The sequence below is a fragment of the Poecilia reticulata genome, linkage group LG17, assembly GCF_000633615.1.
Source record: "Poecilia reticulata strain Guanapo linkage group LG17, Guppy_female_1.0+MT, whole genome shotgun sequence".
In the NCBI taxonomy this organism is placed as follows: Eukaryota; Metazoa; Chordata; class Actinopteri; order Cyprinodontiformes; family Poeciliidae; genus Poecilia; species Poecilia reticulata.
In genome coordinates, this window is record NC_024347.1 from 2035279 (window position 1) to 2054069 (window position 18791).

The window sequence follows — 18791 nt, forward strand, 5'->3', positions numbered from 1 at the left end:
CAATAGAAATTTTTAACACCTTCTGATCTCCACCTGATATCATCTTGCATTTGTGTAAAAATTAACCTCTGGTCCTCTTCAAAGCACGAGGTATACTGAATATGATATGTTTCATTTTCAGTCTGAATGTAAAGACATCGTATTGTTTCTTTTTTTTCCTTACAAACTTGTTCAGTTAACTTTCCACTAAAAAGACTCTCCCAAAGACAAATTTAAAAACGTTATGATCCTGACCTGAGAACGTTATGATCCTGACCTGAGAATGGAGATGTTAAGCTATGATCTTAAGTTAAGTTATGATCTTCCAGAGGTGTAAAATATGTTCACTTTTAACATTAATCTGCCTCTTTGACTGAGTTCAAGTCAATTTGAATTTTTCCAAAAAACCTYTCATTTACTCAATTCCTTTAAAGTTCCTGCCTTTAAACTGTAAAAGTCTTTCTTCGTTTTTTTCTTATTCCAATTCCAACCTGTGAGTCGACTGATGAGTTCAGGGCTTGAATATAGCAAAGGAGCTAGAAGCAGCTGCCAGAAATACCAGAGTATGAGGCCCGGTTCCCACAGAGAGCTTAACATCTCCATTCTCAGGTCAGGAACAAGTTGAGACAGAGAGAGACTCTCTAAATTAAGACTGAAATTTCCTGATTAAAATCATTTCAAGCATCCATGTCAGAGCAGATTACTAACCAGTATGTCATTTCCCTGACACACACACACACACGCACACACCCACACGCACGCACACACTCACACGCACACACTCACACGCACACAAACTTCCAGATGTTCATTGCACTATGTTGATTTTGCTTAAGCATTTAATACCAGTACCTGCTTAGAACTCAACCCCAGTGAGCTGAATGAATTTTATTAAGGGTGAAACATTATATCCAGCTCAAAAGATGAGACTTTACACAAAATTGGATTCATAAGGCAAGATGAGAATCTCAAAATTACTTTGGTAAACCTTATTTTCACAGAGTAATGATTTTTCAAGGTGTAAATCTCTAAAGCTTCCAGTCCAGATTTGACTAGTCTATATATTGAGATTTTAAGCTTATTCAACTTAATACCCACAAAATATCGAAAATACTTTTTTGCATTTAATAAACATAAGACTTTGTTACATCCAGCTTGAAATTACACCCTGTTCAGTGTAGTTATCAGTCCAGCTTTGATCAATTTAAGTTTTTATTTAATTATCTATTTGAACAACAGAAGATCGAATACAATACAAGCTCAATATAAAATGTGAAATAATCCTTAAATTCARCGCTGATACAAAACTGATAGTAATACTGACTAGTTTTTATTAGTTATTTTTGTCAACATAAAAACTGCTTCCTTCTGTTTAACTTCAAAATAAGAGTTTTAAAAAACAGTTAGAATGTCAAAAACACCACTAGGTATTGTGGTTCTCCTGCAGCATAACCACAAAGGGTGGATGTACAAAACTGAAACTGAACAGTTCAGATCTGCTGAWGGTTTGAAGGGAGAAGACAATGAAGGTCAGCTTACTGCTGGAATCAAAGAGAAGACCATTACTGTTCAGGCAACTTAAAACATTCAAGGCCTCTAATCACCGCAGAAACACGGAAATATCTTTAAAACCAAATCTATTATCCAGCGCGACAAAAGCTATTGTTGCCGACAATACGCAAGTCATCTCTACGTAGGGAGACTATCCCTGTGAAAGCCCTGGCCGGTGGTATCAAATACGCAGTTAACACTGCACGTCAAACCCTCCGTCATTGGATCCAGCGGATAAACCACTAAATCACACCACAATAGCCGCGGACTCGTCTCATTCACATGGGCCACATGAAAAGGAAGGGAAGCCTGACTTCCATGGCTCAGGCCAAGCCAGACAAAGGGCTCTCGAGCCCGGACCGCCTCAGGACAAAATCATATGACACTGGCGCACAGGAAATCACCCAAATTGTCCTTTGTCTGGGACATCAAAATCCCTCTCCCCTCAGCGCGGGCGATGCAAGACGGCTCAGGAACGATGGATGGGAGAGGGGGACAGAGTCAGGGACTGGGAGGCGACAGAAGACGAGAGAAGCTTTCGATGATTTCTTCTGTACATGAGGAAGTGAACTAGTAGGAGCCTCCTTTTGTTTTTCTCCATTGTTTCTGGTTTAGTTCTACTTGTGTTTTGGTTGCAGACTATTGTCACTGCACCAAAAAACACACACATTGTTTTCTCTGTTATCTCTGTTTATCTTTCCTTTGTCTCGAAACATTCTTCTCTGTTGGAGAAAGTCATTCCCACAGCAATACGTAGCCGCCATCTTGCCTCATTGCGATGCGGTGTTTCATGGGTGATATGGCGTGTCGGTTTTCCACGCTGCGAGGTTTTCTCACCATGTTTGCTATTTGTGTTCCTTTCATTACTTATGGCAACATTCAAATTGTAGATCTCTGTTAACAATGGCTTTCTTCTCTGCCCTCTTCGCTAAAAAAAAAGCGGATGTGTTTTGTCCTGGCAAAGTTCAAGACGGGTATAGAACTTTTTCCAAGACACTTTTTTCATCAACTTTTTATTTATTTTTTTTTTTTGCCCTTTGCTTCATCCGCTGGTTTTCACAGTTTGATCAAACTTTGATTTGATCAAACAGAAAAAAATATAAAAAGTYTTGTGATGGTTGTGCAAGCATTTAAATGAAGGCAAGAATGCAGAAGACAGTCAGTGAGCATGATCCAAAGTGATGTGCAACATTCAAACCCAACCTGCAGCGTCACGCCCCCCCCTTAGTCCCTCCTCATGTGTACAGGGATGTATTTGAACAGGTGAGTACAGTCAAAGAGGGACGAGCACGAAGGCAGGCAGCCGGCCGGCCGGTCAGCCGGGCTGCCAGGTCCGGCCTGAGGCAACGCTGGCTCTCATCTATTCAACCTCACAACTCAGGCAGACAGACGGCTCCCCTCTGGTCTTCTGCTTCATCCCTTCCGTCCCTGTGTTCCCCCCACCACCACCACCTCTCAGGTCTCTGAAAACAACAACACAAATGCACAATAAATTCCACTTTGTACGATGTTTCTGTTTCGCTTGACGGATTTGTGTGGTCGTCTCTGCAACCAGGGCTGGTTTTAGACCTTGTGTGCTCTAAGCAGAGATGCTTTGTGGTGTTCCCGCAACCCTATAAAAAATAAAAAAAAAATTAAAAAAACTTTTATAAAAAGCAATTTGTAAGGTGTTATTTTTGCTTTTAAAATACCAGAATTTGTGCATGATATTATATTTTTGTCTGTCTGATGTTTTTAAATATTAAGTCAGATGATCTGATGAGTAGCCTGTTAATGAAATACATTTTTACTCTTACTTAACATACCATGTTATTCTGTCTTCTGTGGAATGCATACGTTTTTAAAACCAAATTTTGGGAATTTACAAATCGGAAAAGTGTACAGAATTGAAGCCATGGTGTATTCTTTTGTTGGATGTGTTCAGAGTGCTGCATCTGCAAACATGCGTGCCCACAAGAAACACACCGATTCATTCTGCTTCACACGGCAGTAGAACAACTTGGCTGCACAGACGTGTTGCCAAACCGGCTGCTGCAGCGGGATCTTTCAGGGCCCAAGGGAAAACGGTCGGAGACGCATTCTGATTGAACCAAAACTATAAAACCAGCAGTCARATTTTTTTAWCTTTACATCTTGCAACTGATTCTCAATTCTGGAGTTTAATTGGACCAGCTCCTTTGATGAKAAAGAAAAAAAGCTTGATTGGACAAAACTACTCACCTTACCAATGGTACRTGCTCAACGTAAATGCCAAGGTTTACAACATTTTGCAMACATCAAAATCTTCACCAACAGAGTTGCCTGAAATGACAAATATCTTTAATGTAAGGAAGTCCACTTCTTAAGTCTTCATGACAACACAATGCCTGCTGGAATGAGTCTGCCTCTGCTGTTCAAGGCAAATAAATCTGCAAGTCATCTGCAGAGCAGCGAAACGAAAGGCTGYGCYGTGAACCAAACGTCCCCACGGGCGCGACGTATGGACCGCAAACTACMTGGACCGCAAACTACCTGGACCTAAAATTGAGCCTCAGTCCACACGTTTTTATTCACATAGCSATGTCTTCCCAGACAAGCAGGTCCAAAACGGCAGAAGAAGAACAGATCCTTCAAGACCCGCCCATTATTGGACCTCTTCAAAGATCTTAAGACCAACAGCACCAAATCACGACMCAAAKCTTGGGATATTTATGATCTGACGTCGATTAAAAGTTCCACAACTTCATCCTTGATCTTTCCGCTGTGTTGCTGTGCCATCGCGATGCTTTTAATTCAGTAATGTTTTTGAATGAACCTCTGAAGGGATCCACTGGGTTAAAYACAGAGAGTAAATCACACACATGTGCGCTTTATTTACTACATTTGGTGACTTTCAAAGCCACCGGATTTTAACGAGGGGTATTAAAGTAAAAAGGGGGCATGCATGCCAGTGTTTTCCAATAGCTCACTGCGGCGAACCATTACAGTCTGGGTCAAAGCACGACAAATGAGCAGCATGCTTTTTTTTATTTTTTTAAGATGACCGAGTTTGTGTGATTGTAGGTAACCGACCCATTTAACGGATCTAAACCACGGCGAAAACAAGAAGAGCTCGTCTAAAAACACCTTTTTCACTGAACTGTGACACTTTCATCCAATTCCTACTCAAAAGACAAAAAAAGGGGGGRAAAAAATCTCACGTTGCAAGTTTCTCTTTGATCTCTCTCAAAGACATGAAGAAACACGGGGGGCTCGTGTCTTTGTGAGAACGCCTGGAGCGAGACATTAAATATCACCARGAACGACGGCCACCATCTCCAACCTGAGAACGAGGTGGCACGATTGTTCAGGGCCCAGGTGGGGTGTGGGTCGGTTAAAGTCCGTCTTGTGTTCGGTAAGTCAACTGGTACCGCGTCTGTCGGATTTTGTGAGCAGGCGAATGCGTACATCAGCCAGAAACAGCAGGACTTCAATCCGTGTCTGCGTTAATCCCAAACCAGCCGAGCATTGTCTCACTGTTTGCTCTAGCATGAGCAGCTAGGTTTACCCACATGCTTGCAAAAATCTTGACAACAAAAACAGCCACACTGGACACTTCCCCTTTAACAAACTGAAATCTTAGATACAGGATTAGGACATGGATCAGCTTCTGTCGGTTACAAGTGTTACAAACTGATTATCGAAGGATTTAGGGGTTTTTGGGGGGATGTGAGCTTCTCTGGAGAAACCAACAAAGACAAGGCTGCATTCACAACTAAACTCCACCAGATATCCTGAAAGACCAAAGAACATTCCTTATGTTTTCAGCAGAGTGGATGTCAGCTAAACGATCCGACTGTTGAAGACACCAGTCAAGTTTTCAMGCACGGTATCTAAATGTTGCTCTAAAAATCACCAGTACTCAATATAAGTGATAGAAAACATAATAGGAAAAACAGACACTGGAGAAACTGAAATGTATCTTAAACTCAATGCATGCACTGACAAATTAGGACTGAGAGGAAGCAAGAAGAAAAAGGAAAATCATAAACTGTGACTAAATAACTTTTTTGTTGTTGCTGTTTAATTTGACAACCTACATTCAAGCCTGCTTATTGCCAGATTTGCAGAAACAGGAAGTTCAACTTCAACACAACCTGTTTGACAACATGAAGTGGGTTTAAAAATCCCATAAAGCAACATGTCACAATGCCAAGCTCTAAAGAAATTAAATTGTGTGTGTGTGGATGTGTGTGTGTGCGTGTGTAGGTGGGTGTGTGCGTGTTTATAAACACTTCCTTTTTACATGTAAATCATTCACTTCTGGTCTTTTTTTAGGTATCTCCACAGACCCCTGGTTTGCCCCTATTCTGAGACGCCTTTCAGAGCATTTTTTTTTTTATGAACGAGACATTTCTCGCCCCCCACTGAGCCTGATTTTAGTCACAGCCTCCTTTAGCAGTTCCACAGCAAATGTGGTGACATAATTCACAAGAAAACATTACAGGCAATAGAGGAAAATAAACAGACTGAAAAATATAATCCAAAAAAAAACATAGAGACATCTACTCAGCACGGAGGGAGAATATATTTACAATATTTGTACTCCTAGACACTCAAAGTACACAAAAAAATGCACTTAAGGACTAAAAAAAGTGAATTTTGCAGTGAGACTAAGCAACGAGGCGAAATGAATACTTTTTGGAAGGCTGATGTTCCATTACATTTATTGAAAACTAAAACCATGTCAGATGTCAGACAGAAGTGGACAATTGTCTTGGGAAGCTTTGCTGCTTCGGGGCCTGGACAGCTTACCACAGCCGATGAAACCGTTCACTCTGTTCTCTAAGTGCAAAAGAGCAGAAACAGTTTATGTAGACGAAGCACAATTGCCAATTTAGTCTATAAATGACTAAAAACTAGTATGGAGAACAAACAGCCGTACGGTGAAATTTAGTTTTTAAATTCCAACGGACTCTATCCGATCGTGCTCGTATTACTTTTGGGTAAACTAGAAGGGTGGTTTAATCATTTCAGCCTGACAAAATATTCCTGTTCAAAAGGAGCCTGTACATGCGCCCCTTCTGCGCGCTGAGGAGCACGTGTGTGTCGTCTATCACCTTCTGTTGATCTGTTCCTTTATCCCTTTGCTGATTACAGAAAGCACCATGCAAACAAAACCTATCATTACCTTACAGTCAGGCTTTGGGAAGATTAGACGTGCCTCCGAACAAGCCGGCTGTTACYTAATATGTTCCACTGATATTCTTCAGGCCAAACAGGACGGCAGTAGGAACTGCAATGGGATATCCCAGTGCGGCTTTAGCTGCATTTACAACCGTCAGACAAGACAAACATATTTGCCCTTTTTTTTATGGGTCGACCACTGTGTTAAAGATCTAGTCTCACAGAGCTTGACCGACTCGAGAAAATGTATTCTTTGCCGTGGCCCCACCTAATGTGTCAACAGTTTGTCTTTTCTTCGCACCGRGCAGGTAGGATTAACTTGGACTCAAGTCAGGATCAACCGTGAGCGTGGGTAATGCMGAGGTTGTTTCTTTCCATGGAAGAGCAGGATGTGAGTGTTGCTCTGCGCTGGCCGGATGAAATGGGCGTGCTTCGAGCCGGGCAGCAGGTGCTAAGTGCACGTCCTTTTACACCTGTAGTCAGTGTGTTTGTTTCGGTCGGTTTTGGGTTGCTTTGTTGATTGAGGGTTTAAGATAAAAAAGTTTTGTCGTGCGAAGAATTTTATTGTATTTTTTTTCTGAGCTGATTTCAGGAGGAAATGAGGTCTGAAAACTGACACACACTCATGTTCCACCCCTGCTAGCACCATTATCTCAGGTTGTCATCTCTCCCTTTCAAGAAATGGGGATCCTCTGGCAAATCCCCACCACCACCTCCGCCCTCCCACCACCACCTCTTTGCTTGACATACACACACCGACACACACACAGTGGGTCAGTGTTCTCCCCTCGGGGGGTTGACCAAGATGAAAGAAGGTGCGGTGAGGGGTTACTAAAGGAAGAGATGAAACTGATGACATGACCTCACTCCTCSTCTTGTCTTTTGCTCTGCTTGTTTCCAATATGAAACACTTGCATTTCCTTTCAGCACCAGGGAGAACTTTATGCTTTAACACAAAATACAACACCCTGTAAATTAATTCATACTCATTATTTTCATGTTGTTATTCTACAATCATGTATTTTTTTCTTTTCTTTACCAAATTCAATGGAATAGACCAACATAAAGTATGTGGAAGGAGATKGCTGAAATGGTTTTGGAAATATTTTAAAAGTTAAAATTAMAATCCAACTAAATAGTAAAAAGGGTCGAACCTGTTTGTAATTTAATCTTCAGTAAATCCAGTTTTTTTTTTCTTTGTAGAGGGTTTATTAGAAAACAAACATCACAATGAAGACCAAATAACGTAGGACACAGGTCAGGAAGTGTCCGACGATCCAGGCAGGAATGAACAGARCAGAACGACTAACGTAACTTTAGGAGTGAGTGAATTAATGTTTGTGAGGAAACGCTGCCACCTCGTGGCGCCCCGGCGTTACTGCAAGGTCGWCACTTTGCAAGCGCTCTCAGCATTTAAGCAGATTCTCCTGAATACAGGCCCTAACTGAGCATGTGGCATGACTCAAACCTCACCGACATTTGTCTGACTTGGAAACAAACATTTAAAAATTCTGAGAAGACAGACTTTAAAAAAGAACCATCCCTAAATTTTCACATCTTCAAAAACTTCAAGACGAAGAAGAAAATTTCTTCTATCTTACCGTAATTCTTACCAGCTCCCGTCTTCTGCTAAAACAACAACAACAAACATAACTCCACCAGCCATCAAGCTGCTAACGCATGATGTTTTGTGGTGGGTTGATTGTACGTGAAGGTGTTAGTTTACTACCAATTTTGTTTTGTATCTAGGCAAGCAGCTTTACATGTAATTTGGTCACGCTGAACTTAATTTCTGTGTAATATCAAAGAGTAAAATGTAAGCAGGAATTTTCAGTTCTATTCATAAAATATGTTGAAAACTACATATCATTCCCCTTCATCTTCACAATTATGTACTAATAGTTTTTGTTCATCAGATGAAATCCAAATAATACACACAATCTTATATATTGAAGTACATGTTATATATGATTGTAACATGTAACATGTTACAATCATATATAACATGAACTCAACACATAAAAAAAAAAGTTGGTGAAACTTTTAAAGGAAAATCCATTTCACTTTTACTTTACTCTTATGTTGCAATCCTAGGGGATTTTATTTCAGATTTCATTTGCAAAAAAAACACACACAAAAAACTGGGTGGAGCTGCTTGATGACATTAGTGATCCTAATGGCTGCTAACCAGCCTTCAGGGGTTTCTTCTGTAATCTGGTTCAGTTTCCTRCCTCTTCCTGCAGGCGCCTTCGGGATAGATCGCCTGGTACCTCTGGCACCCAGCCTGCGGCTAAACAGTCCTGTTGAACCGGCCAATGGTATGTGTGTACTAGTCATTGAACCGGCCAATGGTATGTGTGTACTAGTCATTAAATCAATATGTACTTTGTGTCAAAATGTGTGCACGTGTGTGTGTATTTATGGGTCTGTTCACGTGCACTGTGTGCATACTAATATGTGTGTATATATATATATATATATATATTGTATGAACCTTCAGGAGTTGCTGGGTGTGAGAGTGGACATGGAAGGTACTATCAAGTGTCATATTGATTCGTCCGTGTGGGCTTGTGTTTATAAAATGCCAATAATGACCACACCACGCTGTGTACATCCTCATTAGGACTCACACTGTGTGACCTCCAAAAGACGTGGCTTGGACATCAGAGCTGCGGAACAAGAGAAAAAAAAAAGGTTATTGGTTTTGCTTTCATGCATCAGATGATACCAACAAGGACAAAATACCATTTTAAATGTACCAGATTTAATAAGAGAAATCTCTTTCAGACGTGTGTTTTGTATCCCATTCACACTTCAACTTTTTCGTGTCTACTTTAGTATACGTCATTTTAAAGCTTTAGGTTATATAAAGTGCAATCTAGTGACAAACATCCCTCTGGGGCTCATTCAAATCCCTTACTGCTCATCAGTTTCAACATGTCCCTAATATGATRGAGATTTATCTCAACAACCACTAAGTACTCGTTGTTCACCGGGTCAAATTTGCGTAAATCTTCAACTGATTATGTATTTAGAAACTTGTYGCATAAATTACCTGCAGTCAGTGAAGTATACCTGCAGTTTTAAGCAGCTGCTATGTTTAGTTTTGTTGTTTTTGAATAAGAATGTCAGTCAGTTYCACATTATGCACAGTACCTATGCTAAAGTGCTCAATTCACTTAATTTTTATACACATGTATATGTTTTGCCACTTTACAACCAGAAATCTCATGATATTTTATTGGGATCTTATATTGTAGGCCAACATAAAGCCGCCGACAACTGGGAAGAGTAAGATAAAAGAAAAGTCCTTTCTTAAAATCACTGCAAGCATGGCATAAAATCTCTACTCTGATATCCTTAACTAAAAGTGAGTGCAACCAATTGCCTTAAAAGTCACTTAATTGGTAAATAGGCTCCACCTGTGTGCATGCATGGAATAACTCCAGCTGCTCTGTAAAGGCCTCAGTTGTTTGTTTGAGAACAGTAGTGAACAAACGGAATCATGAACACCAAGGAACAGAACAGACAGGTCATGGAGCGAAGCATAAAGGTATAGGAGGAATAAAACGCTTGAAACATCTTATCATACGCCACTCAGTCCAGCATGGAAGATCCACTTGTGCGTTGCCATAGTGACAGCCCGACCTTGAGGTCATGGTCAGAGGAGCAACTCTGGTAACTCTGGAGGAGTTGGARCTCGGGTTGATGAGTCAYTGTTATATGGACAACTATTAGTCAGGAACTCCATAAATCTGGCTATTATGGAAAAGTGGCAGGAAGAAAGCCATTAAACATGTAACATTTGGTAAAACAACAGTGTAGAAAATAAACACTGAAAGGTCCTCTCTTCAGGAGGAACTCATTTTCATCTTATTAGCCAGCTAACATTGCAATCTCACCCTGAAGACACACACATCGTCACCACGGTAAAAGATGTTGGTGGCAACATCATGTAGAGGCAGTGAAGTTGGACAGATGCCGAATCAGTTTTATTTATAGGAAAAATGGCTAAATTGCATCACTTGATTTTGCACCATTTGGTCAACGACAGCAGGGTTAGATTTAAAAAACATGTCGTAAAAAAAAAATTCACATAGTGGGAATACTTTTGGAAGGCATCGCAATATGCCCATGCAACATCTCCGTTACCTTCAACATCAATCGTAGACTGAAACAAACTCTTAAGCTTATGAACGCTGGTGTTTTCCCACTGAATGGAATAACTAAATCACACACAATCCCAAGTATAAGTGTCCAGATTATTAATTGGTTGCACACTTGACTGCTACTTGTATAATCAGTGCATCGCTTTTGCCCAAAATGTTCTGCAACACATTACTCCTCATCTGATTACCTCTCTTCCAAGACTTTATTAACATCTGACAGCACTTACAGGAGCCCTTAAAGGGTTGGGTCTTCACGCTGGGTCTAATAAGGCCCTACCTTGGGCAGCTTTTCTTTGAAGCTTGGATGCAGATCTGAGCAGCAGTCCRTTGTACTGAGAGAGAATATACTGCAGTAATTCCCCCTCTAATTACGCTCGCAAGGAGCTCCTCGATCATGAGCTCTGATGTTTGGTGCTGCAGGTCTCTCTAAAACAGCTTAACCAAAAGAATAGCAGGTATAAAACTCAGAAAACACGGAGTTCTCCTGGACGGAGATGTCGTCTGAGGATCTGGTGCCAGATATCCAACGGCAAGGGCAAGATTATTTGTGGGAAAAACTTGGTACATGTCAGGTAAAAGCCTCTAGATGGCAATAGCGCCCTGCATATGTTTTTTTTTTCTTCCCAATTCAAAAAGCAATTAAACTGTTCCTGACTACTATCAATTTGCTTAAGGATCGCTTTTGTGGCTATGGTAACTTGTTACTATTGCTGTTACCTATTACTATCGTTCTGCACCACATGATCTGTTCACTTGCATTGCAATTGCAAAACAAGCCATGAAAGGCACAATTACACTTGACCTTATGCTGACATTAATCTCAGTTACATCTACCTCTCTGCTACGCTGTTTTCTGTGTCGTCTTTCTGTTGCCGTCACGATCCTCCGAATACCTCGTGGTTTTGGGAGCGATATTGCCAGCATGTTGCCATCCCTTTCCGTCTCAATTTCAGTGAGTTTGCCTTTCAAGAGAGGCTCCTATCTCGCTGCGGTTTTCAACCCAGGTGTAAAGTTTTATCGGCATCTGACAATACTTGTCTTAATGACTGACTCATAATCAAACACTCATACATGTTGGTATTTCACTTTATGGAGAACAGGCCTCGGTTTTGGCAACGTCTGTCACAGCAGGATTTTCTGCCAGTCTGCAGCGGTTGGAGAAAGCATTTAGAACGGCGGTCTGCTGACTCGCAGAATGAATCCTGCTCTATGCAAATGRATTAATTAACGGATAAAAGCCGTTTGTTTTAATCTAAACACGTTATTTTTACCAGATCCGCACCAAACCCATTTTTCTCGCGCGCTTTCATTATGTTTGGTTTTGCGTAAAATGGAAGTAATCGTTAGCGGCAGACCTGCATGCCTAGATTTTGAACTTGTGGTTTGTAAAAATGCGAAACAAACACTCAGAAAATGCGAAATTAGGATCAACCTTACACCCTGTGCATAAGTGTAAGGCAACATTTCCAAGGACTCTTAGGATTCTTCTTAGGATTTCTTGTCTCACATGTTTATTTTTTTGTCAGACTGAGAAAAACAAGTCAAAATGTGCAAGTAAACATTTCTGACTTGTATAAAGACATCTGTGGCTAACATAGCTGTCCTTCTTTACAGCAACAGCCGAAMGCCTACCATTCACGGAGTCTGTCACTTTAATTCAGTCATGCTTGAAGCCAAGATCATCCACCAAAAAGCCTGGGAGCCTGAGGCCTCTGAACTGCTCAAGAGACTTAACAGAAATCGCTGAGGTTGTTTCATCAGGAAGCGGGAGCCAACGTCTGATATGTGGGTTGAAGTATTGAAAGCCCAGATTAACGCTGGAGCAATCAGGCCTTGATCTTCCACAACTGCACTGTTTTCACATTTGAGCTCTTTGTGTCTCTCTTCTTGATGTTGCTTGGGAATGCTGCAACTACGACTACTGCYTCCTTCTGTAACTCATCCTTTTCACACCCAATATCAGAAAAGGGTTAAGACCAGCAAGTTATTGTTCTACATCAGCAAATCCCATTGGAATCAAGTACAACTTTTGGCAGTGRCTGACTGTGAGACTTCCTGTCTATACAAACCAGACATTTCTGGACATTGATTGGATATTGCAGTAGTTACTGGCATACTTCCAACAGTCATTGATTTTTTTTAGACTTTGTCAATTGAATTTTTGTACAACTTGCTGTTCTGATGTGCCTAGAATTATCACTTCAAGATGGTCCCTCTTACGATTCCTCTTCAAGCTTCAAAGCCTTAGTGTGATTAGCTTWCAGTGATGAATGAGCATACAATTTTGGGGAGAATTTCTTCTTATTCCACCCATTAACAGTGTGAAGGAAAGCACACTTGACATTGCATAACCCTGCCCAGAAAACACATTCAACCTCCCCTTCTGCATGCTGAAAAGATTGTTTTCTTCACAGCCATGATGGAGATCCCAAAATYGTAAGTACAGCTAAATTCTGAAGATGGTTACAATGTCTTTGAAAACTTATTGGTAGAAATTATATTTTTGACACTACAGTTGTGGTTGAATGACATGATCTTCTGAGGGTGAGGTGAAGGGGTATCAGGACAGGGYTGGAAGGTAATGTGATCACCAATATACTTGTCATGGTTTCTACAGTTATTGTACATCAAGGCCAATGGCTGTAGTCTGGCCATTGCCTTCCACATATTGAATTGACATTAAAAGCCGCCTTGTTGGGATTGGCACTTCTCTCTTCGCAGGATGGGGGATGGTTGCTTAAAGGGGAGGCAATTTCCAGTAAGCTTGTCAGCATCGAACTGGCACATTAGATGTTATGGGCCAACGTTGGCGATCAGATAAAATTTAAAACCTCAACATGGCCCCTGCCTCCAGGAAGCAATCGCCCAGATCATCTTGCAACAGTCTGTATTGGTGCAAATTTGAAGGCATTTTTGACTGAAGTCTCTTTCTCTCTTCTTTTTTTGATGGCCTCATGAAGAGGATACACAGGGTTGTCCATAATTTTCTTGACTTTATTTCAAATCATTCTTTGCACCATTGTCTCCTGAGGTTCCACACAACARAACCAGCTTCCTTTATCAGGTTAAGCCTTTGTATGTCCCTGGTTCTGATGACAGCAGAAGAAATGAGACTCAACAACAGACTTATACATCTGCAGCATCTTCCTGTAATTATTGAAGTATCTAAGCTACCTCAAGAAGTACAGCCTGTTCTGTCCTTTCTTGTAGACAGCTTCACTGTTGAATCTCCAATCAAGTCTGTTATCCAAATGAATACCAAGGTATTTATATTCCTCAACCACCTCCACTAATGATTGCCTTCATGCCAAAGCGTGAAGGCAATCATTAGGCAATCAACTTGTGCTATCTAGCTATGGTACAATAAGGCGTGTAGTTCTTGGAAAGCTAAGAGTTGTCCTACCACAGTCTGAAAGAAAGCTTCCTCCATTTGATTCAGATTCTTCATTGTACCTCTTTAGATGAGTAACCATAGCCTAAGTCATTTTTGGCTGCCTTTGACGTTTCTTCATTAGACCCCTCATTTATTCAGACGCATGGCTTAACCCTCACTGTGTTGCTCTTAACACAGATCTTCTTGTTCCTAATAAAAATATCTTTCAACCACCAGCTTTGTGTTCACCTGGGTCACGACTGAGCCAGTAAGACTTTATTTGTATGTTTTTCACTCATTATTTGCCAAGGGCGTGAAGGTTGGACCGGGAATTCAATTTGACCAAYGTTATAGCTCATACTATTAAACGAGCTAACACCTAAAATAACATCCTCCCTTAACAAAAAGCAAACAAAAAAAAACATTTACTACAAGAAACAAGGGAATCTGCAAAAAAAAAAKCAATGGATGCGATTTGATATTTAGGTATTTAATCCATGTCAGTTGCATCTTACAAATGGGAAAGACATGTACCATTTCCATGACGCAAATCTCTTGTAGTTCATAAGAGGGGGACAAAGTCCGATAGACATGTTCTAAAGTAATGGGGTGAATGGTAAAGTTGCAAATCTTGTTCAAAAGTATTTTCACCTGCCACTCAAGCTAACTGTAGAATTAGGTAAATCTAATGAAAATGCTACGTTTGAGGTGACAAAAACAGGAATTTCTTGTTCTATAAGTTACCCCCAGTGTGGATTCCAAACATTTGGTTCTAAGGTATGACTGAGCAGGAAAGCTTTGAAGCTGTGGGACCCATTGACAACATCCAACACTGGATGGCATCCAAATGGATAGAAATTCTGGGCGCCTTTGCATTAAAGCCGTATCTGCCAGGGTTCTCTCCCCACCCCCCAAATTTCTTCACCATTCATCCTGTGTGAGGAAGTCCACTCATGATATTTGAGAAGTTTTATTTTTCTTTTTTTCCAATATTTCTTACAACAATACAGACATCACAGATTACATAGTTTTACAAACACAAAGCACACCACCATCTTGGCTGCTGATGCCGCTGCGGTAAAGGGAAAAGGGGAAAATGCTCTGGGTTGGTTGAGATTGCCAGTGTAGCCTTGGGCATCTTTCCTTTAAAGAGCCTTTACTCATTTGTTACTGCTTAGGGGAAAGAAAAGAAAAAAAACTGCCCTTTGGACTTGCTTCTTGGGACCTTTTTATGCAGCACAGCATTATGGGAATACTAGAAAAAATAACTTTTTTTGGAGACAAGTAGGGGTAAAAAAAAAAGAAAAAGAAAAAAAAGAAGTGTCTGCTGACTACGATGTGATCATGGCATTATCCCAACAAAAACGAAGAAGAAATGGTTGGCGAAAAGAAGAAGCTATGCTAAAAAAATGTTTCAGTTCAGAGAACATTCGGGCTGCTCTGCATGGTTTCAGGAARGCTTGGGCAATAGGAATCTCTCCACTCAATAAAACTAACATTTGTCCTGTTATGTTCTGATCTAGTTTTCCAGGGTAACCTGCAGAAAAACTACACCACCTAAAATCTTGACAATCTAGTCTTGAGTAGTTTATTATTTTTATTATCTTTTTATTCCTGTACATTCAAATAAAACTTCAACAGACCTTAAAATKATCCTTTTTTTTTCTTTTCAAAAATACAGAAGGCTTTTTATTCCAGCCATTTTTTCCCCCACACACACATTATTCCCAAACCGACTTTTGGCTCAAAAAAAAAAAAAAGAAAAGAAAAAAAAAGGGGATTTTAAATGTATACTTCAGTGTGTGTCGTTCGCGTGTACAAGTGTGTATGAGAACTCCATGTCATTTACACCCAACATTGTAAACTTACATAGAACTATATTACATGTGCTTGCACTGCTTTTTGGAATGGGGGGCAAATTTTGGTTTACTTCACTAGAACACCACAAAAAAGGGAAAAAGAAATGAAAAGAAGAAGTGGAGGACAGGGAGCGTCAAACTTCATTTTCCGAAAGATTCGGAGGGGTATTCTCAGTTTGGTTGAAAGCTCAATCTTGATGGCTGGTCCAATTTTTTATTTTTTCCAAACACTTAAGCAAAAGTTCTGTGAGGAAAGAGTTTGCTTTTTCAGAACCCCCCCCCAAAAAACAAAGATTAAAAAAGTAAAATTAAACAAAGAAGCTTTCTGTCAAGTCATCAACGATGATCCTGCGGTCCAAGCTGGAGTCAAATTTTAAAGAAGCGCGGGAACGAGGAGTTCATCCCCAGCAGCGTGAAGCTACCAGGAGTCAGCAGGACTTTTTATTTTTTATGGGTGGGGTAACGGTTCTCCACTGACAAAAGTCCTTCAGTGGAACCTATTTGTTAAACATCTGGGACTTCAGGTCACCGTATTTTCTTTTCTTTCTGCAAATGGACGATAGGACAGTCAACGAGAGTGTCTATGCGTCACTTCTTCAACAGAGTGTCAGCCTCCCGAAAGAGCCAGTGGAGTCTCAAAGACTGCTGTCTTGTCTCTAAATGCTCTCGGAGGTTTGGGGGTGAACAGTCCACAGGAGAAAGCCAAGGGTGACAAATGGGGCAAAGGGCAGAATCCAGGGTGAAGGAAATGAAAGAGGCAGCCGTTGTGCTCTTTACAAGTAGACACGCCTCAGGTCTCCAGGTGAGGTGATGGTATTGCACTGCGGGCACAGCTTCTTGTTCCCCTGTGGTGGGTGGACAGAGAAGAGTTAGATTGGCTGCTAATGAGATTTAGCACCACTTTATGATGCTGTAAGGTGTTTGAGGTGAGGATGTTTGTTCACATAGCGATTTAATTCAAAAGGTTAGAATGATACAACTCCTGTTTTTATTTGTGATTCATTTGAATTTTCAATGGGATCAATTTTCCTATTCTTCTACTACACTTTTCCCCTTCCAGTCAACTTTCCATAAACATACTTAAATTTGACACCTTGTCAGCTTCCTTATTAGAAACCTTTAATGATTTATCCTCCTTATGCAGGATGTCAATGACTGTCTGCTGGACGACTATCAAGTAAGCAGTTTTCCCCATGATTGTGAGGGCGTAACATAAAGTGTCTGTTTTAAAAGTCCTTTTTCTCGTTGTTATGAGATATTACAMTTTTCTTATAAACTAATCTTTGGTTTTTCATCGTGAACAACGCAGTTAGCAAATAAATCTTTCAAATACATCACTCTGTGTGTAATTGATTGATATATCAGTGTCACTTTTTGACCTGTGTTACTAAAACAAATGAACTTTTTAATGATATTCTAGCTCAATGAGATGGACCTGAAACCTTGTGTAGGTCAAAATAAATCACTCGTTTCAACAAAGCAACATATGTAGAGTCTCCGAGTTCTTATTATGTCAAAGTTTACCAACGCCTGGCAGAAGTACTAACATTTATGGCGACTCATTACCTCCTTCCTACAAATGTGAGGATAACTTAACCTGCTTAAAGCAGTGCACCGTTTCCTCTCCTCGCTCTGCTTTGATAGCGAGCCATCTGCAGTAAAGCAGCAGGTGATAATACGCAACGCAGGGCAGAGAGCGCTCTTCGATTCGGAGTGGGTGGTCTCAAGGATTTTTTCCTCCACCTCCAGTCTTTTCAGCTTCCCTTCCATCCTGTTTATTCCGCGTTGGCTGGTAACGGCTAGCTGCAGGCGCCTTCTGTTTACTCGGTTTTGCCGCGCGGCCATTACAGGAGAAGYTGGGGATCGTCGTCTTCTTGAACAACGACACAGCGTTTGAGTCAAGCAACTTGCACAGCAGCAGCAGTTTAAGGCCACCGTGCCTCATAACTGCTTCAAAATAAACAACAGCGGCGCAGTGTGAAAGGAGAAAATGAGCAACAGCTCGAGAGGAAATTGTGGATAAAACGGAAAAGGTCATGCCTCCAGCTTGGCGGCAATTCAGATATTTAAAACAAAACAGTAAATCTGTAATTATCGATGTCGACCAATGTGAAACGTTTATAACGTGATAAATTTTTGAGCTGTATTGCCCAGAAATGTACAAAAGAAAATTGCACATTTTGTACTTTAGTAGTGCCAAGATTTTTGGGGGGGCTTTATTGCACAGACTGAATGTCGCATCAGATGGGTTAGCAACAGAAGTGAGCAAACGGCGAAGACTAAAGTCATTCAACCGACTGAAAACGAATTAATACTTTCCAACGACAGATGCAAAAAAAAAAAAAAAGCTAGCTAGCAAGGGTTTGTTAGCGGTAGCCGTCCCGGCCTCAAATTACAGAAAGGAATGAAGATGTCAAACGTTTGCTTGACAGAAAAGTCCCGCWAGAAAAATAATTAAAACAAAACATGCGAGATTAAATAGTCCTACCATGAAAAACATAAGACCTGTGATTAACTTATTTAATACCAAATTGCAATTTTTCCTTTTTGTGAATCTGAGACATTCGAAGGCCTCAATCTTAAATTAGGCCTATCACATCACAAATTTTCTTAGACAATAAATTGTCCCAGAAGTTATTGCGACAAACAATACTGTCGTTTGAGACCACCTTCAAGGAATATAATAGTGACGGCATTATGATGGTACAAGAACAC

At 40.6% G+C, this 18791-nt stretch overlaps 1 protein-coding gene across 1 annotated transcript in view; it reads right to left on the reverse strand.

Moving 5' to 3' along the window:
- Positions 1-15171: 15171 nt before the first annotated feature.
- Positions 15172-18791, reverse strand: part of LOC103479187 (E3 ubiquitin-protein ligase RNF220) — a 62061-nt gene continuing 58441 nt past the window's right edge. The window contains exon 14 of the mRNA XM_017309855.1: positions 15172-16921. Coding sequence (XP_017165344.1) covers positions 16850-16921 — 72 coding nt within the window. The 3' untranslated portion in view covers positions 15172-16849. The remainder of the gene's footprint in view (positions 16922-18791) is intronic.